We start from the raw sequence: 24,013 nt of genomic DNA on the forward strand, positions 1-24,013 counted from the left end.
TTAACAGTGCTCTTCAAATCTTTTAACCATCCCTCCCCCCAGCTACTCGTGTGAGGTTTTCAGCACTTACAGAAGTTGCAAGAAACAAATGTGTTGAAGCAGGCTGCCCGATTACGCTGCAGTGTGAAGTCACAGAGCCTGCTGCCCAAGTCTATTGGTGCAAGGACGGAGTAGAGCTACTCCCGCAGGATGACCTTGACATTCAATCAAAAGGCAAACTGAGGGCAGTGGTGATTAAATCAGCAGAAGTCAAACACTCTGGGGTGTACAGCTGTGAGGCTGCAGATGACCATATAGAATTCAAGGTGGATGTTGCAGGTGATCTGAGTATTTTGAGTTCTGCCAACATCACTAACTTCTTTCAGTTAATGCTATTGAAGTTATAAGCTCAGCTTTCATATTATCCAAACCTAACACAGCCATTTATTTATTTTTAAGGATTCTGACGGATATAGTAAAACCTGGCAGGAAATTTCATATTGACTGTGGATGAAGACTTAAGGAATCTAAGATAGTTTAACACAGTGACATGCTAGTGTATGCCATTCTTGTCTTTGTAGAAGAAAATACCTCAAACTGTGTGTTACACTGTGTACTAATGTTCAAATTTTCAGTAAGATTAAATGGTTATTTTGATGCATTTTTGATGGGTTAAAACAATAGGTGTTTCAACTGTAGATGTACATTTTTAGTTATATTACTAACACTTACAATAATGGTACATGTTTTTTCCTGTTTCCAGGTACTGTTATGAATGATGATTTTTTTAAATGACTAGATAACTTAAAATGACTGAAATTATTCAGCTTTGTTTTTCATTTTTTTAAAAATGTACAACTACGTTTGAAACACCTGGAACATCTGTGGAAACATGGGAAACCTGCTCCACTGATACATCTGCACAAAATTACAGGCAAAAAGCTCAGTAACAGAGAAAAAAAGACTATCCTGAACCAAGGTTTGTGGTATGAACTTCTATCAGGAATGAAACAGGACTCACATCTTTAAAACACTCACACTCTCCTGCAGCGAAATGCATGTACAGAATCTATGAAGCTTTTAGCAAAAAATACTGCCCTTGTACAGACAGCTCATTTGGAGTTTGAATGACTAAAATACCACTGCAGTTAGTAGCTTAAGCGTCAAGGGCTCTAACCTTCCTCGAGTAACACACTGACTTAATTACTGACTTTATTAACAACTACATACTCTCTGTTGAGTCTGGAGCCAACAGCAACTTCCTGTAGCCTGTAGATGCTTTTCATCCAAGTTTGTAACCAAACTGTGGCATGTTGTTACCATATTAAAATTGATGTTACTGTTAAATAAATAAAAATACCTATAGCACCAGTTTGGTTCTTAGCTGTTCCAGAGGCTGAGAAGAGCAAGTCTGTTGAAGCAGGCAACCCCATCATACTGCAGTGTGAGATCTCAGACCCGGCACGCCAGACCTGCTGGTATAAGGATGGAATAAAGCTCGTGCCACAATTTGGGATTAACATCCAATCAGAGGGCAGTAAGAGGACACTGGTTATCCAGTCGGCCACGTCTACATGCTCTGGGGTGTACAGTTGTAAAACTGGGGATGAGTCAGATTTCAACGATTTCTATGTGGAGGTGAAAGGTGACATGCAAAGCTTTTCCATAGATGAAAACTTTGAGACACAACTAATAACTGTTTCTTTGCTGGATTATGTGATCATTGATTTCAGTTTACTTTGCTAGTAGCAGCTACCAACCCACCCTTTTAATATGTAAAGCTCTTATCCATAAAACTGCTGTATTCATCATAATTAATCTTTTGCCTCCTAAATGTTTGCTTTCTCATCAAACATTTAAATGCTGTTCTCTTTAATGCTTTAAGGCCATTAGGGAAAAAAAGGCATGCACCATGGTGACCCTCCATTTTTTCCCAGACATAATTGCACTACATTTTTTGCATAGCTTTTATTAACTTTTCACTTTGTTTTAGCAGCGAATAAATCATCCTTAAAAGACTATAATTATCTAGACAATCACCAGGCCTTGAGGTCAGCATGTCTAACCTGTGCAAACCTGGCTTTACAGCTAGTGTGTGTGAGCACAGTGATGAATTCTCCTTTCAACAAAAGATCAATTTTGGTTGTACACTGTTTTCTGCAGCGCCACCGGTAACATTTGTCGACATCCCAGAGGAGGACCTTTACAAGAGTGTTGTGGAACAGGACCAGCTCGTTCTGTCATGCAAAGTGTCAAGGGCTGATGCCGTCGTCCAGTGGTACATGGATGGAGTTGAGCTGCAACCAAGCGCCAACATTACAATACAAGAAGATGGCACCTCAAGAATTCTGACCATCCATTCAGCTCAACTGTCAGACACAGGAACATACACATGCCGTGCAGGAGACAATGTTTTAATGTTCAAGGTTAACATCCGAGGTAACAAAATGTTGGAGATCAAATTTTTGACGTTTATAGAAAACTCGACTGTAATTCATTTAAGTATCCATTCTTAAAAGTGCAAATACTGTGAGGATAATGTTTGAATGTCATGCACTCTTTCTCTGAAGAACCTCCGGTGATGATAGTCTACCCCAAGGAGGATGTCCACCTTGACCGCCATGTCCCTGAAGAAATCATTCTGAGCTGTGAACTGTCTCGTCCAAACGGTGTTGTCCACTGGTACAAGGACGGACAGAAGCTGCAAGAGAGTGAAAACATAAAGCTCAAGATTGAAGGCCCTTATCGAAGACTGAAAATTCTTTGTAGTGGTGTTGAAGATTCTGGAGAATATATTTGTGATACAGCTGATGATTCAATATTCTTTCACCTTAATATAACAGGTAAAATCCCTGGATATTATATAGACATGGTAGAGGTATCTGTATATTGTGATCTGTGTAGCCAAATGGGTAGATCATGGCACTATCTAGCATTACTTAAGTCAGGGGTTCCCTGCTGAATGTGACCACCCAGAATCAAAGATATATGCAAGGATAATATTGTTTCTATTTCTGTTGAAAAATTAACAATGGCCTGTGATCTGGGCAAATACATAACAAGCAGCACAACCAGTGAAACTTTCTTAATTTATTAGACTAATTAACAGTGACTACATTGGATCATATCCTTTTTCAGAACCTCCAGTGCGGATTGTGTCTCCAAGCCAGTCTCAAATGGAACTGTGTCAACAAACGTCTGAACGGATGGTACTGAGCTGTGAGATCTCCAGGCCCAATGCAGTGGTCCGCTGGTATCGAGATGGACTTGAAGTAGAGGAGAATGACAACCTCATTCTGGAGGTGGATGGTGTCTACAGGAGGCTTATTATACCTGAGACCACTGTCAAGGATTCAGCTGAATATGTGTGTGATACTGCCGATGACTCTGTGACGTTTTTTGTGAACATAGCAGGTAAAGAAAATTATGACGGAAGTAGGTTGGTTTTCTGTTTGGCCTTTTGCATAAACTTAACAGCATAAAATATCATAGATGCAAGCATTACCATAATCCCTTTCTAATCATCTTCATCCGCAGAGCCTCCAGTTCGCTTTGTGCGTCCAAGGAAGATGGCGAGTGGAATAGAAAAAGATGCTGGGGAGACTTTAGTCCTAGAATGTGAAGTTTCCAGATTCAACGCTGAAGTCACCTGGAAGAAGAATGGGGAGGAAGTCGAAGACTCCAGAAACATCACCATCCTCGAGGATGGTGTCATGCGTCAATTAACCATCCATTCGCTGTCAGTAGAAGATGCTGGGCAATATGTCTGTGATGCCAAGGATGATGTGATGGATTTCCATGTAAAAGTGAAAGGTAAGTAATCCAAGTGTTTCCCCTACCATTGCATTGAAATAGTAAGTGCTGAGCATAAATGAGTACACCCCCTTTGAAAATTAAGACTTTTATCCATTTCTCAGTGATTATAAGAACAAATCTCCTGCATTCTGATTATTTAAGATTTATTTTATTAACACAAAAGTGCGGTCACCTAAGATCATTAGGATAAGAAATTAATACATTTTATTCAAAAAGGGGGTTCTAAAAATGACTACACCCTACAATGAATTCCCTTAAATCTATAATTTGGCCATCTAATATGAACTTAGATGTATGTTTTGGGTCACTATCATGTTGACAGAGTGCCCGGCAACGTAGGGCACGGAGTGATGGCAGCATCTTCTCTTTCAGTATTTCACAATACATCTGTGAATTCATGATACTGTCAGTGAAATGCAATTCCCCAACACCTGCAGCACTCATGCAGCCCCACAGAGGAGCACTGCTACTACCATGCTTTACTGTGGGTACCATGCATTTTTTATTGTACTCCTTGCCCTTGGGATGCCATACAGTTTGGCACCCATCAGTGCCAAAAAGATTTAAGTTTGTCTCAATACTTTTCACCTTTGTCAACATGGGCCAACTGGCTTTTCTTTTTTGCGTTTGGGCTTCAGCAGCGGCTTCCTTCATGGACGACACCCACTCATGCCACCCTACTGCAGTGTACGCTGTATTGTGTCATGGGAAACACTCACCCCACTTTGTCTTTTTAATGCTTTAGCCAACTGTGGTGAATGTCCATACTCATTTTCAACTCTTCTCATTACAAATGCTGATGCTGAGGTGTTAAAATCTGTGGACAGCCTGGACGTTTCAGTGAGCTTCTTACAAGTTAATCCTTTTTGGATTTTTGGATCACCTTTGCTACTTTATTTCAACTTATTAGCAATGCTTTACAAATTTTCATGTAACCTTGACCTTTTTATGTAAAGAAATTATTTTCTTTCTCAACTTTGGTGACATGTCTCCTCCATGTGAGGACATTTTTGTCAGCATTGACTTAAAGTGGATTTTCTCTCTTAAATAGCCCCCTTAATTGTCAGGTCTGTTGGCCACCTGTGTGTTGATTAGACTCATCTGTTGGTGAATGCTATTAATTAGAATTTTATCAGGTTTTTCCCCTAAGACATACATTGGGATGTACTCATTGTTGCACCATGATCATAAACATAGAAAGCATTAATTCTAGAGAAATTAATTCTGAGAAATCTGTTGGGGTGTACTCATCTACTCATTTATGCTGAGCACTGTATGTGCACATATCCAACCCAGTCTCACAGCAGTCCATGCCGTAGTCACAAATTTAAATCTACAGATTTGTGTTCCTGGCCATGAACTGTCCATATTTGTGCATGTGGACACAAATTTAATTTGAGACAAGAACATGATTTTCCTTTTCTCGGAAGAGGATTAATTCCAGTAGCTTTAGCCAACAAAACACCTTGGTTAAGGTTAGGAAAGGGTAATGGCAAAGCTTTGAGAAAGGTAGTGGCTAAGATTAGGAAAAGGTCATGGTTAACGTTGCGACACATTAACCCTATGTAACAAGATCACTCACTGTTGATACTTATCTTATGAACTGTGTTTGCAAAATAATACCATTCTTCTTCTTCTTCTTCTTCTTCTTCTTCTTCTTCTTCTTCTTCTTCTTCTTTTTATTATTATTATTATTATTATTACTGTTGTTGCTGTTGTTGCTGTTGTTGTCTCCAATAAGGTCAAAAAATGTGATGCCTTTTTTGGGACAGAGTTGTTCCCTGTTGTCCTCCATTATGACTGGCCAGGATGCACTGCAAATGGCTGTCACTCAACCAGTTTTGTGTTGATATACATTATCCATCCAGATAATTTAAATATAGCAGCTGTGGGTATGTGAAGAGGTTGGGTAACTGTTGCTTTTCTTCAGAGTTTTTTTTTTTTTTTTTTTGGCTCCAAGCCGACTTTAGTTCACAGTAGGGGCGTCGCAGCCACAAGCAATAGTTAATGTGCTTACTCAAATTACCTATCTATAAATGAAACTGTGATCAACACAGTGAATTAACTATCTTGCTGTGCTTACGTGCCAGACAGCTATTTGTTCACCATTTCTAATTATGACAATTGAAACATCCAGTTGAAAAGTATTGTTATTATTATTGTTATGTATTGTGAATTATCAATGCATCTCAAATCTGACATTTCAGTGATCTCAAAGGGGAACCAGTCTACATTGCTGATGATTGTGACACACTCACAGCAATTGCCATATCTACTTCTAATAAGCAACTTTCAGATTGTTTTTCTCTAAAGTTGCTTGACAACATTGGCAGTTGTCAGCTGTATTTCTCTGGGCTTGTTTGTCTTCGCCTTGTTATTTGTTAGCCTCGTACTGAACAGAAATAAAGCAGAGATGATCTCATATGAAATCCAAGCTGTCAGATATCCCCACCTGTTTCACTGTGCAGCAGGTAGCCTAATTCACATGGCAAACTGCAGTGTCTGAACACACAAAGCATTTAATGGCTGCAGAAGTCAAGATACAGCTGACTTTTTGGTGTTTTATCCCAGTTTTTGTTGTTGGCCTTGTTATTGCTTTACTTTTACCTCTTTGAGCTCTGTGTATGTGTGCACATGTGCAGCCACCAAAAATAAATATATAGGTATTTTTTTTCATGGTCAATGGAATGGGTATATATGGGTGTATCATGTGATATGCAGGCCCAAGTGTCTGTAGATTTATTCCAACTGGAGGATACAATATGTGATTTTACTGATTAGCGCCTCCTTTCTGGCTGAAGTTGTGCTAATCAGTGAAGTCCCTGGTGCTTCCTTTCCTCTGGGGAAAACCTGCATAACATCATAGCACATGAAGGCATACCCCTGATCTATGGTGTATATACACACTAGCTACAGCTGTAGCTGTGTTGGTTACTCAGTTCGACTACTCCAGAGAAGTGTCCTGCTTTTTGAGGTCATGCTGATAGCCACCCTAGAGCTGTAGTATTGTGTGTATCTTCCTATTTTTAAGCACACCATTTATAGTGGTGGGCGTCTGTGGGTTGCAATAAACAATTTGACTTGGCCACATGGCACAGGTGGATATTGAATCCAATGTGGCAAGCATTAAACTTGTTTTTCAGCTGTTTTTCATTTGTTTAAATACTACACAGTGACCATCACCTTTTTGTTTTGCCCATAATGGTTACATAAAGTCCACTAATATGCACATTTTCCCTCTCATTTTCAGAGTTGCCTGTGAAAATTTTAGGAAAACCAGAGGCAAAAACGGAAAAGCAGTTCTTGGTATCAGATGATATAATTTTAGTGTGTGAGCTCTCAAGATCCAATGCCTCGGTTAACTGGTGCAAAGACAACCGGCTAATCAATGACAGTGAGCGGTACTGTAGTGAAGAGCAAGGGGTTTTCCGGTCACTGGTTGTCCTAAATGCTGGACTGGAAGATTCTGGAGAGTATACCTGTGATGCAGTGGATGATAAAATGGTATTCCATATTACTGTCAAAGGTAATCACACCACTCAGTCAGTAGTGTCCACGTCTGACTCAAGTCATTTAATTAGGATCCAAAGTTAGGATCCAAAATTTAAGAACTTAGGAAAATGATAATAAATTCATATTGTGTCTTGTATCTTCAGAGCCGCCCGTAAAAATTATTGGTAACTCTGGAAACCCTGAGCAACATATCCTGGTAGCAGGCGATGACCTCATTTTGGAGTGTGAGGTGTCTCGGCCAAACGCCACCGTTCAGTGGTTATGGAATGGCAAGTCACTGAAACCAGACACTCGTATCCAAATTGACAGCCATGACTTTGTGAGGAAGCTCGTTCTCTCTGGACTTCAGCCGTCAGACTCTGGAGAATATGTATGTGATGCCATAGATGACAAAATGATAACCTTCGTTGAAGTCCAAGGTAAGGTTCAAAGGTTTGTGAACATGTTTCCGGGTCAGCTTTAATCGTTTCTGTGGTTGCTGTTTGAGGAGGATTGTGTTTCATGTATCGAGATGAAATTTCCTGAGTGTATTTCTTTTTTTAATCTCTTCCTTCAGAGCCACCTGCCAAGTTTGTGAATAAACATGCAAATAATAACCTTTTTGCTTATGAAAATGAGAGTGTTACACTATGTGCCATCCTGAGCCAAGAAAGAGCTAATGTCCGGTGGCTGAAAGATGGCCAATTATTGAACGAGGACAACATTCACATCTCCAGTGAGGGTAATACCCACAAGCTCACTATTAATCCCCTGCAGCTGTCAGATGCTGGAGAATATGTCTGTGACGTCAATACAGATGAGATGTATTTCAGTCTTTTAGTCAAAGGTAAGAAATCGGACTCTAAAAATTATTTCAGAGTTATAGATAATTATTCCCTTGTACATATGTTACTCATGTAATAACTGTCACAAAATAAACTGCTGTTATTATATTTATTCATTACACTCATCAGAAATGAAAGTGAAATTCATCAGACCTCTGGAGAATATTACTGCTCTGAAGGGCAGCAGCCTTACATTACGATGTGAGGTCAGCAAGCCCAAAGGAGATGTCCAGTGGCTAAAGGATGGCCAGGACATCCCACCCAGCCGGCGCCATACAATAAGGGCACAAGGTCGAGAGAGAAGCTTTACCATCCATGAACTTGTGAATGAAGATGCTGGAGAGTATGCCTGTGAATCCACAGATGACAGGACCTCAGCCACCGTCACTGTAGAAAGTAGGCACATTTAAATCGAACTTTTAACGACAATCAAGCCACTGATCATGTAACGTTTCTTGAAATGCCAAAGAAAAGAATATTCTGACTGAGCCATATTAAAATCTGGAGGGCCATGAATGCAACTGAATTCTTTTTTTTTTTTTTTTTTTCTTTTTTTTGCCCTCAGCCCCACGTGTTGTTGAGTTCATTGCAGAGCTTCACAACATCACAGTCTGTGAAGGGGAAGATGCAATATTTAAGTGTGTGGTTTCACCCGAGGATACTCAGCTGGTGTGGCGCCTAAATGGCAAGCAAGTAGCCCAGAATGAGCGGTTTGTCATTTCAAGCAACGGGTTATGCCACATGCTCTGCATCCACAACTGCCAGGTTTCAGATAGCACCAGAGTGACGGCAGATGCAGAGGGCTTGCTATCCGAGGCAAACCTCCAGGTTCAAGGTGAGCTGTTGCCCCACTTGCCACCACTATGATGATAATTTTCATGACGGATAAGATCGGTCATGTTTGCTTCAGTGTCTCTCTGCGGCTGAAATTCTGTCTGATTTGGCTGCAACATTGCAAATCATTTGCTGCTCAGCCACCTCTAATCTCCCCACTTAAGTATCACAATAATGTTAATCAACAGCAACTTTATGCACTATTTCCATAAACACTGAAATGATCAAAGCAAAGGAGTTTGAATGCCTGTGTACTATTAGTGCCACATCAGCATATATGTGATAAATAATGATCCCTTCAGACAAGTCTAAATTGTTGAAGAGGCGCCTTTGACGGCTAGTGCTTAGCGGCTTCTCCTGTTAGAATTCCTCTGGTAACTGACAGAGACAAGTGGCTCGGCAGCTTGGGGGTGTGTAACACCGCAGGAGGCAGGGCTAGAGGTTACTGCACACCCTCTGTACTTGAACTTGCAATGTAACGTTGCTAATTTTGTTTGATGAAAAATACTTGAAGTTGCATTTCACTGCGTCATGGTTTGGCTAAATTGCTAAGCAGTAAGCTGAATATTTACACAGATTTAATAAAGGGCTCACTGCAAACAAGCCAAAGTGCATGAACAGTCAGTGTGATAGATAGTGTTGTCCAGTGATTCTCTGTATCCATGTTCAGAGCAACAGGTGTTGTTCACCAAAAACATGGCGCCTGTCACAGCTGAAGAGTTCAGCGAGGCGACTCTGGAGGTGGAGGTGAGTCTGGATTCCGGAGAGGTGCAGTGGATGAGGCAAGGGGTGCTGATCCACCCTGGAGCCAAGTATACCCCCAAACACAAGGGCCGGAAACACAGTCTCACCATCCACAAACTTACCATGTCTGACCGGGGCACCTACAGCTGTGAAACCCTGCATGACCGCACGCAAGCCCAGCTCACCGTGGAACGTGAGTGCGCACGTGTTCTCACTATGCACTGTTGTCGTTTGTTTACCGCCGTTGCCGATGACCCTACCTCCTGCACACTCTCCGTTGTTGTTGCTTTTGAAGGCAAACTCGATTAACTGAGTAAGAGTAATTTGAGTGACGAGGGTCTGGGGTGGCACTTGTACTGGGACGGTTGATGGCTACAAACAGGTGATTGCCTAACAGCCCACGCTGACTTTCAGGCCACAGTTCCTGTATTGACACAGGATCACTGGAGCCCTGATAATTTAATTACGCATGCCGAGGGCAAATCAGATTAGGGTTTAAAGGAAGTGCTTGTTGAGTAACAATTTAAGCCTGCTTGATATGCTATGGTGTAAGGGCTCCAATTCACACAGAAGTACAACATCTCTACAAACAAATATCCCTTATTTTCCGCAGGAGAAGCTACCTCTACACACTATAACACTTGTTAGCAATGGAATCATGTAGTGATTAAGATGTACTTGCGTGTGTTTGTCTTTGTGCATGCTTCTTAGGTGTCTTAACTGTGTGATCTGCAGGCCCGTGGGTGAGTTAGGGGCTGTCCTTTCAACACTAGTGTGGGTGGGAAGGGGAAAGTCTGGACTTCAGGCTGCTGTTGGCACCTCCTATGAATTTGGATCTCCTCTCATTGCATCTAAATTTACTCCCTGGCCTTCAAAACTAAGGTTGTTGTCATCAGGTCTCCAAAATAAACACTTATTTTTCCACAGGGAATGCCCGTCTGTGTTAGAATAAGTGAAAAATGTTGGCAGTTTCAAAGCAGGCTTTTGTGTAAAGCCCTGTATTCAAATAGACAAAAATATCGGCTTGCTGATGTCTGCCAGCTTGTTCAGACTGCACACTCATAAACAAGCGGCAAGCCATGTCAATAATATAAGACATATTCAGTGTCAGCTCATAGTTATGGAAAATGCTCATATATATTCAGTGTCTGAAACAGAAACTTTGTTTCAGTGTAAACTGTTCAGTTTCCATGGTATTGAAAAGTATTACTTCTTACAAAGTAAAGGTAAGTACACTACAGGGTTCCTCCTTGACTGCAGAACCATCAACCATCAATGAATATTTGACCATTTTCCAATTTTCCTACAGCAAGAAAAATCACACTAAAGAGAGGCCTGACTGACATAAAAACCACAGAGAGAGAGACAGCGTCTTTCGAGGTGGAGCTGTCCCACGCCAATGTCACAGGCACCTGGATGAAAAACGGGATCAAGCTTAAGCCGACAGCTCACTTCCGTATGAGTGCCAAAGGACAAGTTCACAGCCTCACTATTTCTAACCTATCAGTAGAAGACACTGGCACCTTTATGTTTTGCGTTGAAAATCTGAAGACTTCTGCAAGGCTTGTTGTAAAGGGTATGTTATTAAAAAAAATTACCAAAATACCAAAAAATCCACATTTTGCCACTGCATTAAAGTGACACATCTAATCAGAATTTACCACGATTTCCATTTGGATGCAACTCAGTTATATTTGTTAGATAATTCTGAATCATTGTGGGTATTACAGGACATATCAACAAGTACTGCAATGAGATACATTGTAGATACCTGTAAGATAAGATATTTCAATAAGCCTACTCATTACTTTTCTAAATAATCATGAACAAAACATTTTTTCTTCCCTGCTGGTCAAAAATTGTGTTATGTTGGCATACAGCCTCCATGTTTAAACGTTTTGGGCCCTTCTCTATGAGACATTCAGCCTAACAGTACAAGGCAGTACTACCACAACATCATTTTACCACACTGATTTTACAGTGACCTCAAACTGGTAGCTAAAGGCATCCACTCAGAGTAAATCCAATGCCAGACTGTGCAGACATGATAACAGAATGGAGTGACAGCTCTGCTACTGTTGCATCTATCCAGGCTCACATTACACATACAAAATAGCCCAGCACGACCCTGTGAAAAGAGGTAGCTCTGTTCAGTCTTTTCTGTCAGACGGTAGTTTAACCTCATGCTGTAAGATAATCCTTTCCATGCAGAGTCATTCAGTGTGCCTCATCCCTTTGAGCTGGGAGCTGAAACACTGGGGATGACAGTAGGATGAAAATGTCAGCGCGGTAGTCCCCATAGCTTAAATATAGGCAACAAACAGTGTGAGCAGTGAGCGACATGCTCAGTGGATTTCACCTTTTAAAAATTGTATCTGGAAAGCTTGGCCAAAAATATTTATTTCCAATGTATCTGTACATCTAGTTTACACAACTCTACATGTTTTCCTCCATCAGAGCCCCCTGTGACAATTTTTAGAAAACTGGAGGACCTGAGATTTCCTGAAGGGACAACTGTGTCTATTGAGTGTGAGCTGTCAAGACACAATGTGGATGTGAAGTGGATGAAGGCAAGAATTGCATTCTTATTCTTCTATATCCTCGACAATATGTTTTGTTTGTTTGTTTGTTTGTTTACAGCAATAGTACATAAGCCAATGCAAACTGTGGGTCTGAGTGTTAAGATATGGCATCACTATTTCAGGTCCAATTAACTGAAAAGCACAATACCAAAAATCCCACACACACTAACCACTATGGGCTTCCCCTTCCAAATCACAACCTCCCTCCACAGCCATTTAGTAAAACCTTTATTCCCAGAATTACGTAACTGCTGAACAAAGGACTCCAGTCATGACCACCCAGCATCTGAGAAAGGCTTTTGGACCAGTTCAGTTAAAGTCAAGTTTAGAGTAAAACAAATTTCTACTCAGATGTCATTTATCGACTGCAGGCAGACTGCTTGTTGTTATATCAGTTTCCACAGACAATTTTCCGAGTGGAGCAATTGAGAATAATAACTGAAGACAATCAAGTGCAATTTGAGTCATGTGTTCCTTGCAGTTAAAATGAAAATGTGTGCTCTGTTTTCAGAATGGGGCTGAGGTGAAGCCAGGCAAGGACTTGCGCATTTACGCCATGGGAAGGAAACGCTTTCTTCAGATCATGAAATGTCATGTCAGTGATTCCGGCATGTACACCTGTGATGCTGGAGATGCCACTACATCCTGCACTGTGGAGATCTATGGTAAATCCACTGACTACAAAAAAATATATACTATACAGCCAGGTATCTTTTTTAAGACACAACTGTTTTTTTTTTTTAATCTAAATTTTTTGGTTATATTTTATAAATGTGACTATGCATGCAGTTTTTGCTGTGCTTTTCTGTGTCTGGGAGTGCACACAAAAATCCTTTTTACATCCATCCACCATTGATGTAAAATGGCGTGTTGTCTACATCATTGGTGGAGAGAGGAACTACAGCGTAGTGTAGCTGGGGATTTCAGTTCTCTGCCCCTCGTGAGCATGAAGGTGTGCTCTGTCTTTAAAGGAATACTCCAATGTTTTGAGCAAAATACCCTTTTTTCGACTTGCCCAGAAATGCAAAGAAATGCAGTTATTTTGGTGCAGTCTGGTCACATTTAGGTTGTTATATAGTTCTGAGCTGTCATTACACCAAAGCTTACTCCCTTCTTTCTCTACCTTGTGTCATTGTTGCCTTCAGGCCTTGTAACATTACAATGAGATGGCATGTTTCTGGTGAAAAAGGTTCTGGGCGATCATAAGCTCACACGCAATGCATCCTGGTACATGTAGGCAGAGCCAATAAGACTCTGTGAGCAGAAAAACATGGATTTCTCGGCCAAAATAATAGACACTGGGAATTTTGTGGAATCACCTGCATACATATACAGTTGCTGCTGATTGCACATCCACAAAATAAGTGGTGAAATTTTCCTTTAAAGATAGCAAGCATGCTCATGCTCAATAGTCTGCTACTGACTTCACTAGAAATTTTATCGTCACTGGCAGAAATTTTGCAGTATTTTCACTGGGCCAATTTGTACACATGTGCACATGTACATTTGCCCACATGTACTCGTTACATGTGGTCTCAAATTTACCAGAACATGAATTTTCCCATTCGTAGCTTTCTGTCAAAACTGACACAAACAGGATAACAGTTGTGATGACAAACACATTTTCAGCCCAAAGTTTACATTGGGTAGCCTCATAAGTCAGCTTAAAGCTCAGGTTTATGTAGATTTACTACACTAGGCCTATTCACAGTATTAAGTTTACCTGTGTTAGTTATCATTCAGCAGACTATAGCACAAATGACCCTCTAGAGATATTATACACAATCTGTGAATCTAACATACTGAATTTATAATCTCATTAATGCTGTACAATACATTTACCATTGGCCCAGCTACAGTAGCTGATTCAGGAACTTTATTTGCCAGACCACCCCATACTTATGAGTGCCTATACACTGTTGATGTGTGAAAAATTAAAGCTGTGCAGTTAAATTGGAAATCGTACCAACCTAACAGTGATATTGTCATTTTCTTCAGTGAGAGTCCATGATGATTTCTTCTGTTCTTGTGTAGTGATGCAGAGGTCATACAAACGATTGGCCCTTTTCCAAATATTTAACTTCCATCTTAGATTGCAAAGCCATGCAGCTAAGGAGCTGTGGTGCAGTGTGGGCAATCTCAGCATCTTTTCACCTCAGCCAGTTACTTTGCCCACAGCACACTGTTTGGTTTCTCAGTAGCAAAAACAGTGGCAGTTTGTAAAAAGCAGACTAGTGTGAACATGCCATAATTATCCAGCCACAGTGCCAGTGCCAATTTGGAGGATGTGCTGGAAAACCTCAAGGAAGCAGCATTTCCAGCAACTCTCTCACAGCCAAGATGTTCCTGGCTCAATTTATGTAGGCCCCTAGGTTTCCTAATGTATGGCAAAAGGATAGATGTGTTACTGTCATGTGCCAAAAATCCGCAGAACATAGGACCCTGGGAACTTAGGAATGACTCCTATTAGTAACACCTCTGTTTACCCTGCTATTCATGTTAAAATGGCTCCTGTGAAAAAAGAGCGTTAGGGTAAGCTGACAAATTAGAACAGATGTCCCTCTTGGTGATGTTCCTGGGTCATTTGTTTCCACAGCCAGAAATATAACTTACCTGGCAAAGGATTTTTGAGTAATCAGTATTAAACCCTACCACATCCAAAAGTTGTATTTGCCTCATTTTGTGCTGTGGGGTAGATTCAAGAATTTATGTAGGCTAATGTCCACTGAGTAAAATTAACTTTGGCATAACATGTAGACTTTAGCTGGCAACTTCACAAGCACTACCCGTTCCCAGTCCCTCACCAGTGCAGTCTGTGTGACCTGACAGGATCTGGGACACCAACAACAAGGTGCACAGACTGCAGCAGTGAATACATTGATTTTTGACAGCCTAAATTCAAGTAGACTCAGGCCATTAATATTTATGTGCAGATTAAACAATTTAAATTAAAACCAAAGCTAGTAGCAGTAGTAGTAAGTTAGGAAAAGTAATATTTGAAGTAGTAGCTCTAGCTATTTTTAGTTCCTTTCCTAATGCAAAAGGAGGTATTGCATGGTGAAACAAGGCTCGTAGTCCAGCAGACATTAGTACAACACTGCCATCTGTCAAGGTTCTGTGGGGAAAATATAAAGTACACGGTTACCTGGAGTTTAAGTGATAAAACATCTCCAAGAGCTCCCCATGTACATGTTCGAGTTGCTTTTATTGTAAAGGGGCCAAGCCAGAGGAGAGTACACTGTTGGGTATTTACAAGACAAATGTCTTGGCAAAAGTGGAGAGTAGCACAAACTGTATAGTAGAGAGCGCAACAGTGTCCTACTCACAAACACATAAAATTAGTTGCAATAAATGAAATGTTTTAAGGTGGAGGAGGGGATATCTCAGCTCAGGCCAAGATCTGGACTTCCATTTGACATGGTTCATTTGCCTGCCGTGTGACTTTTGGAGCTGTACAGTATGTTGTAATGTGAAATATCTTACTATTAACTCTTGTTCACAGAACGCGAGCTGGTGATAGTACAGGGCCTAGAGGATTTGGACATCCAGGAAGACCAGAACGCTGTGTTTGTGTGTGAGATCTCAGTGGAGGATGTGCTTGGGGAATGGTACAAAAATGGCGAGAGGATACGACCCACCAGCACCATCAAGATCCGCCAGGAAGGTCAGTTGCCAAAACTCAAACCTTTGTCCTGTGAATTCTCCTGTGAATCTATATGGATGACATTCTGAATATAGTAGCACATATTGCAGTACTTCAAAGTGTTGATTGTCCTGCATGTGCTGCACAGAGTGGCCAGTACAATACATCAGTGCTGCCTCATATATTGTAACTTTTGAAGCTAGTAACCTCAGTCTGTATTTTGCAATGATTTTTCCTCATTTATGTATCATAAATTGTTAAAATTATTATTTCAGGGACCAAACATTTTCTTCTCATGTGCAACGTGCGAGGAGAGGACTCTGGAGAAATCAAGTTTGTTGCCAGACACATTGAATCTGCAGCCTACCTGGAAGTGGAAGGTATAACAATAGTATCATACCAGGTGTTTCAAAAGTAGGTCAAATTTTTTGTGTTCATTGTTAATACTCATTGCGCTGTGTGTTATATATTTCCCTGCTTCCAGGTACACTTATTTCTTAAAGGATTATTTCCTGAATTATTTAGGTTAAATGACAAAGTTCAAAAAGACTGAAATGATGCAGTTTTGTTGTTTTTCACATTGACTTTACTATTAAAAATTGTATACCTACTTTTGAAATATGATAAATGTGATATATTTTACTTTGCATTAAATTCTTATTAATATTCATTCCTATCATAGCCTCTCTCACACACATACACACACTCACACACTCAATTACACACAGTAATTCTTTAAATTAGTTATTCCATAGATCTCCAGCACAAAAGAAAAGAAAAACACAAATTACTGAGATATGAGTGAAGTGTCCAGGTGGCTTATCAGTGTTAGAAAATGCTAAAATTAGTGAATAAATAAATTGTAAGTCAGGTATTATAAATGTGCCAATTCTGTCAGATGACGATATATGCGCATAAAGCGGAGTTTGTCCTTTTCAGAGCTTCCTGTCAACATTGTGAAGCCCCTGCAAGACAAGACCGCCCTTGAGAAGAGCCGTGTGATACTGGACTGCACGGTGTCCAACCCCAGATGCAGCATCCGCTGGTATAAAGGCAGTAATGTCATCTTGCCCTCAGAGCGCTTTGAGATCTGCAGTGAGGGCTGTTATCGCAAGCTGATCATCCAGCAGGTGGCGCTAGATGATGCCGGCACGTACAGCGTGCAGGTTGGAGAGTACACGTGCTCTGCAAACCTCACAGTAGAGGGTAAGAAAGTTTATATCAGATGAATTGCATGGTATTTACTCTTTTATACAGATCATCAAAGTTTTATAATCACGACTGTTCTCATATTCTTGTATCTTTTACTGTTTTACATACATTTCTGTATTGCCACAAGGTTTCTTGATACGGAAATCTTTTTTTTATAAAGCTTGAAGGGTCATTCTGCTGATTTTTATGCATACAGTTGCATTATTTTTTGCTGCTCACAAAAGATAATTTTGTGTGTGCATTTTTTTTTTATTTTGTCAGTCCTTCTACCACAGCTCTAATTTGACAAAGACACTTGGGGACTCTGCTGTGTTGATGAAAACAAGTCAGGATGAAGCTGTCACATTTCAGTGACATACCAAAAAAGTTGGTTACAAAATAACCACAGCATCAGGGTGAGGCTGCTTTTCAGCTTGAGAGGGTCCACCAGTCTCACAGAGGGAGCAACTCATAAATAACCTCATAACGCCATCTAGTGGCAAAATAATGCTAATGCATTAATATTTGATACTTGGAGGTCATTCCGGGATATTTCTCATAGAACACAGCCGCTGCTGTTCACATGCAGAATTTATTCTCACTCTCGCCTCATTAAGATTTCAAGTGGTAATACAGAGATTTGCAGTGGTAATTGGAGACAATCCTTTTTAAAAAAATAGTTTTAGTTTTTTTCCTCTGTCCTGAAATCACTTGGCATTAAAGTCCAGAGGGCTGTACTACGAAGGAGGCTCAACATACCCAGGCTTTGTGTTCACTATCAGGCTCAACAAAACCTAAAGCTCCAGTCAAAGTTAAGTGGTATCACGACGGTGGTTATCATCAAGGTTTAAGTCCGGCTGTCAGCTTTGTGCTCTGTGCGCGTTCACAGAAAAGGGGGCGTTTTGGCGTCATATGATTCTACTTCCGTGAAAAATGGACCGTTCACGGGCTGCATATTTCACGCAAGAGGAGCAGTTTGTCTCCATGGAAAGCTCTGAAAATTTTAAAAATAAAATTAACGCCAAGAGCAACAATGTGGCCGCACATAAGGCGAGAGAGGAGTGCTGGCAGAAAATTGCTGACCGAGTGAATGTGTAGGTCAACACTGACTCATTATATTTTATATATTCATTCAGTATTATGAATTTTAGTTTAGAAATATGTAACTTCAGTAGCTTTATGGGAGTGCTGTCTAGGAATTGTAGGTAAAGCCTGAGGTTAAGTCAGGTGACTGAAGGTGTGTGTGGGTGAGTCTAGCAGTTGGTTACCATGGTTACATGACAATTTTGACCTCTTTACGCTGCTTAGAGCTACTTGTGAGTAGTTTCAGATAACTGTTCGTTACATTTGAAGTTTAACTAGAATTATGGAGCCATTTCTGTTGATGTTTGTTCCTTTATTGTTAAATCTTTTTTTCTAAATCGGAATAAGTGGCGTTTGGAGTGCGTTTGAATCACCACGGGCTGCTCCCGTCCAATCATCACCTTCGGATGCCGTGACAGTCACCGTTATTAGCCTACATAAGGTGTTTCCTTTAAAAAAGTAAGCTAATATAACAAAGTATGTGATACAACGGAATATTTATAACAAACGTGAAGTCTGTGCACCACTAATAGTATAGGCTACCCACATTGTGCAGGTATAGCCTACTATTAGCGCCACGCACACCGTTTGCCCTACTGCGCACAACGTCTATCCGTGGCATTCCTGACACTTGGCTCAACAAGTGAGCAAATGTAGCGTATTCCCTCAGATGAAAATCTGTACCGCTCATGGAGAATATCGTCAGGGATCCGCACGATCCCTAAATACTCTTTGTCTCCGTAATGAGCCACGGACAGTCCTGGCTCCCAGCTCCACAGGATCATCAGTGAACGGTGACGCCATCTCCAAAAGAGTTAAATGGTGAGATAGCGCCGCTTTTATATCCGGGCGGGGTTAAACTTAGCTCATAACCTGGTCGGGACCAGGTTATGAGTTAAGCATAAGTTACCATGGTGATCTAGCCGGGTTAAAAGAGAGCCACCTTCGTGATACAGGAAAGCCTGGCTTTAGACTCAACATACCTCGTTAACCCACTAAACCTGCTTCGTAGTACACCCCTCAGCACTGCCGCATCTTATTTATTTATTTATTTGTTTGTTTATTTTCACCTGGGATGTGTTAGTTTCTGTAGGAAGTGCTTTCTTCTTTGTCTGTTCAGCCATGGTGGCTTTCACTCTTTATTGTAACTGCTTATTTTTAAAAAAGCTGTTACTTCTGCCAGAAGCATAAAGCATATGCTTCCATCAGTGAGGTGTATCCTTGATACACTGAAAATGCAATAATCAATACTTTGCCAATAAACATCTTTCCAATTAACTCTCATGGAGTACAGGAGCTGCAAAGCCCTGTTAACAGCCATGCCTCTATTTGTTGCCGACTCAGCCCAGTCTCTGCTGATGATCAAAGAGCTGGAGGACGTGGAGGTCACGGCCCCGGAGGAAGCCTGCTTTGAATGCGAGGTTTCAGTGCCTGTCCTCAAAGCGCCTGTGTGGAGCCTGAATGGGGAGCCTTTGCAGCCAGGCCCAAAGGTGCTGCTGGAGAAGATGGGCACCATCCACAGGCTGACCTTCAGACAGACTTCGGTGGACATGAGCGGCTTGGTGGAGTTCATTTCTGGAAAAGCAAAGAGCAGTGCCCACCTTCAGGTGCTGAGTAAATGAAACAAGGTACTGTGTCATTTTCCTTAGTTTTGCTATTTATTCAACATGCTGAGTGGTTTAGCTGATATGACAGTTGGCAGTGTCAGACTCTTATAATACCTCCTATGCAATGCCTCTACATTTTACATTCATGAAAGGCCATATTTAATGACATTTATGAAATAATTATTTATCTTTCATTTCAAATCAGTTGCAAAGATGACATTTATGAAACAATTATTTATCCTTCATTTCAAATCAGTTGCAAAGATCTCAAAATAACTTCTTGAACCTGTTATGAAATAAGGAGTTACTGAAATCACTCCATTAAATACAAAAAGAAAAATTTGCATCCCATTTCACATACAATTTTACACCCATGGCACACCTACAATGGAAATCTGAGCAACCAGGAACAATGTCAGGTCAACAGAATTCTAATAAACTATTCAGGACCACAGGAAAGGTAGACCTCTTGACTAAAACAGTTTGCAAACAAACACTTTTATCACATGAAAAAGAGCTGCAGACAGCGTTCACGAAAGCTGTTTGACATGGACTAATTTGTATTGTAATGCAGCAGTGCAACGATGTGTCAGTTTATCAGTGATGGAAGAAGCACTGAAATCCCTTACTTAAAAATAAACATCGCTGCATCCAAAACTTTACTGAAGTCTAGAGGTATGAACAAGATAAAATCATCAAGATCAAAAGTGGAAGTATAGTTGTTGGGTGTTAAATTATTCATGCAGTAACATGTGAGAAGTATTTTAATGTAGTTCTAATGCACATGTGTCAAGTTATGTGCCATGGAGGGCCAAGAGGCTGCAGGTTTTCATTCCAGCCAAAAACTACATCAGGTGATTTGACTGATCACCTCACCTTAAAGCAGAGAGGAGGAACCAATCAGTGAAAACACCTGGAGGAGTTTTTGTTTGGAATGAAAACCTGCAACCTTTTGGCCCTCCATGGCACCAGTTTGACACCCCTGTTCTAATGGCTCCATAAGCTGTTAAACTGAACTAACAATCCATCAACTTTCATGAGCTTATTATATGCTTTACAATATACAATGTTTCCCCCTTCAGTCATTTTCTTGATTCAAACTGTGTCAGTAGCATCAGCTGACCGCCTGGTGTACTGAGATGGTTACATTAAGATCCCTATCATTTTAAATCATTATTAAAAGTGACCACTAGATGGGGGTAAAAACAAAGTCTTAGGTTTGCTGCTCAACACTGAGGAGAAGTATGTGGCAAGATGACAAAAAGATGAAAAAGGCTTATTAATATTTTATATTTTTTATTATTATTATTTTGCATTGAATAAAAACAGTGATGAAGTTTACCCCTATACATCCTAACCCTCCTCTTGATTCCCTGCCACTATCTTCCTCTCATCTCACCAGCACTGTTGTGCTCCCATTACTGCAGAATGGGCAGGTTCCCAGAAGCCCCTGCTCTCGGCAGAACAGAAGAACACACAGACAGAGAGCTGCATAACCAGACGGACATACAGACAGATAAAATCAGTCTGTAGGCGAATCAGTAAACTAGGGGAGTTGGAAATAAATAAGGGGGTTGTGAGATGGGATGGTGTAAAGCACCAAATGACATCAACCAACAATAATAACCGCAATAGTAATAATAATAGCCAGAGCAATAATGACAATAATAATAAAGGAAGACAATATATCATTAAGGAAATAAAAACAACAAAAAACTTGATGAACATTAAATAATAGAGGGGGGTTGAGTTATTATGAACAGTGAAATGTGGTGTTGGTGAATGGCTCTAGTTTAGGATGTATGGATATATGTGTGTGCATGTGATTTGGTGCTTGTATGAAATCATTTACATAGAAATATGCTCTTTGAGACGGTTTGACCACATTGTGATGTTTGCATTGTTTCTTGTTCTCCAGTCCAAGAGGATGGTTTTCCTGCCGATAGCTAAGGCAGCGTGTTTGGAGATTTGGCTGGGTGGGCTGAGGACAGAGGGATGGAGAGGATGGAGTGGGGTGCTACAGCTCCTCATAAGGGATATTCTGTCTGGGTTTAAGTAATTATCTGCAGGGCCCACTGTGCAGTGTGAATATGTGTCTGAGTCCATAGGCCTCATCCTATAAATCTTGTGCTGCGTGAAATGTGTTCTGTGGATTACCTTGTATTGTATCAGGGATTAGGTTAAATCAACTTAACCATCCAACAAATACACAGCATTTGTACCACACACACTACAAAACCCTGCATTAGTCCACTCGATTGTGAATTGTCTCGAGTGCGTATTAGCGCTCTGCATGACTTGGCACGTCCCACTCGGCCGATGGCAACATATACATACACTGGTTCTGAGAATGCCACATCCTGTAAGTTATATTGGGTGTTTATGACCCTGCTCTATCCATGGGCATGCAGGTTGTGAGATGTGGAGCACATATCCAAGGAACCTTCTAGGGCTACTCACAGGTGCAGGAGAGTAAACTATATTTAGTTTTATTATGTCGTCTATAAATGAAAGGGTATTAGGTTCATTCGTCTGGCTTCGATGGTGGAGGCCGTAAACTCACCAGGCTGTAAACTCCAGTCAATATGCACCACACGCAGGCTGCACGCACATCTTAGAAATAAGAAATGAAAATATACACCTGCATCTCTAGAGTATGACGCCCGAGAGATATTATATCTCTTGCAGCGTGTAAAGAACCTGGCAGATCGGATGGAATTCATGTGAATAAGACAGTGAAGAGATTATGATGAAAATGCAGAGGTCTTAATTTGGTGATTTAATTACTAGTGTCGTAAAACATCAGAAGTGTGTTTTTCCCAAGCTGGAAATGAAACCCTCAGCCGCCGGTCCAGTCGCTACGTAAAACCGAGGGTTGTTTGAGGTGAAATCTAGGGTTATTCAGGCTGCCTTAGGTAAAGGAACGATCGCATTCTTTTATTTATCACCTACCTCTTGCAATTGAACTTGATGTTAGAAGTCAGTTTCCAATGAATAGCCGTATAATGTGTGATGGTTGTGTGCTGGTCATGAACTGTGCATCAGCTGAAGCAAAGGACAGTTTTACGGTTTGACAGAATAAGGCCAAGCTTGTTGATGGATGCTCTTGACTTCTTAGTCTAATTTTTTTTTCCTCTGCTCAAATTTCGCAGGTGACCCCTGGCTGACAGCATCATCGCCTAATTGTCATCACCTAATTGAGATGGATTGATTGTTTATTGTGTTGACTTTTCAAACTGTAGCGCTGAAGTGGCTAATACATTTACATGTCCTTCAAAGCGGTTAAAAACAGGGTCAGGAGAGATTTTCTTGCAATTTAATCACATCAGCAAGTGGATCTTTTCATGAAATGCTATAAAAAAAGAAAAAAAAAGTTATTTTCAGAGGAAAAAAGCTCCATGAGTCTATAAAGAAATGTATGAAAAGCTTTTTCACCCCCATGTGAACTGCAGTTTCAGTGTATTTAAAACACTGTCATCTATATTTGTGTCAGTGAATTTCACACTCGGATGTTGAAAAATTAGGTTGTGGAAATACATCCAAGGTTGGATACATACAAGAAAAGAAAATCCAGTGTAACCTGCACTGATTTCTACTGTACATAGTGTGAAAGCAATTCAGTCATAATGCACATACAAAGAAAATGTGAACAGACAAATGAGGTGCATGACAGCCTTTCAGGCCAAACTGAGCACAGAGCAATAAGATCTTGTAAAAAAAAAAAAAAAAAAAAGTAATGTGCAATCAACCTTGAGATGCAAATCCAATTTTCTCCTTGGTGTTTTGAACGGGAATAAAATAATGGAATCTCAATAAAGCATGTGGCATGATCAAAGTAAAACAGATGTCCTGTGTAAAATCAGCCATTTTTGAAGTCACTCTTCCCCCGTGCTTTTCAGAGATTCCAGTGAAATGTTTGCTATTTCTTGACTTTCAGTGCAACCTGAAATAAATAGTAAATGACTTTGCTTTTTGTCAGCTTGCAGTCAGCAGTTTGAGAATGATTGAAGGTAGAAACAACACTTGAGAAACTATATGCTCAACTAGAACTGGCTTTCATACTCCTTTACACATGCAACTGTGTGACTCTACAATTCTTTCAGTGTAAGCCTCCCATATATCAAAGCATGTCTTTTGTGTGGCTGTGAGAGTACTCTGATTTGTATTGTTTATAGTGAGCAAGGATACCATTTTCAG

General features: G+C 40.5%; 1 protein-coding gene across 1 annotated transcript in view; it reads left to right on the plus strand.

Annotated features, from left to right (window-relative positions):
- obsl1b (obscurin like cytoskeletal adaptor 1b) overlaps positions 1-23,284 on the plus strand; it is a 37,463-nt gene extending 14,179 nt beyond the window's left edge. The window contains exons 7-24 of the mRNA XM_030081096.1: positions 2,143-2,418; positions 2,550-2,822; positions 3,118-3,393; positions 3,517-3,792; positions 7,046-7,321; positions 7,452-7,727; positions 7,865-8,134; positions 8,262-8,528; positions 8,698-8,967; positions 9,637-9,903; positions 11,020-11,286; positions 12,168-12,280; positions 12,804-12,957; positions 15,795-15,956; positions 16,211-16,315; positions 16,875-17,141; positions 19,554-19,837; positions 22,969-23,284. Of these exons, the coding sequence (XP_029936956.1) occupies positions 2,143-2,418; positions 2,550-2,822; positions 3,118-3,393; positions 3,517-3,792; positions 7,046-7,321; positions 7,452-7,727; positions 7,865-8,134; positions 8,262-8,528; positions 8,698-8,967; positions 9,637-9,903; positions 11,020-11,286; positions 12,168-12,280; positions 12,804-12,957; positions 15,795-15,956; positions 16,211-16,315; positions 16,875-17,141; positions 19,554-19,831 (4,073 nt within the window). The 3' untranslated portion in view covers positions 19,832-19,837; positions 22,969-23,284. The remainder of the gene's footprint in view (positions 1-2,142; positions 2,419-2,549; positions 2,823-3,117; positions 3,394-3,516; positions 3,793-7,045; positions 7,322-7,451; positions 7,728-7,864; positions 8,135-8,261; positions 8,529-8,697; positions 8,968-9,636; positions 9,904-11,019; positions 11,287-12,167; positions 12,281-12,803; positions 12,958-15,794; positions 15,957-16,210; positions 16,316-16,874; positions 17,142-19,553; positions 19,838-22,968) is intronic.
- The last annotated feature ends 729 nt before the right edge of the window (positions 23,285-24,013 follow it).

Source organism: Myripristis murdjan, chromosome 21 (assembly GCF_902150065.1).
Source record: "Myripristis murdjan chromosome 21, fMyrMur1.1, whole genome shotgun sequence".
In the NCBI taxonomy this organism is placed as follows: domain Eukaryota; kingdom Metazoa; phylum Chordata; class Actinopteri; order Holocentriformes; family Holocentridae; genus Myripristis; species Myripristis murdjan.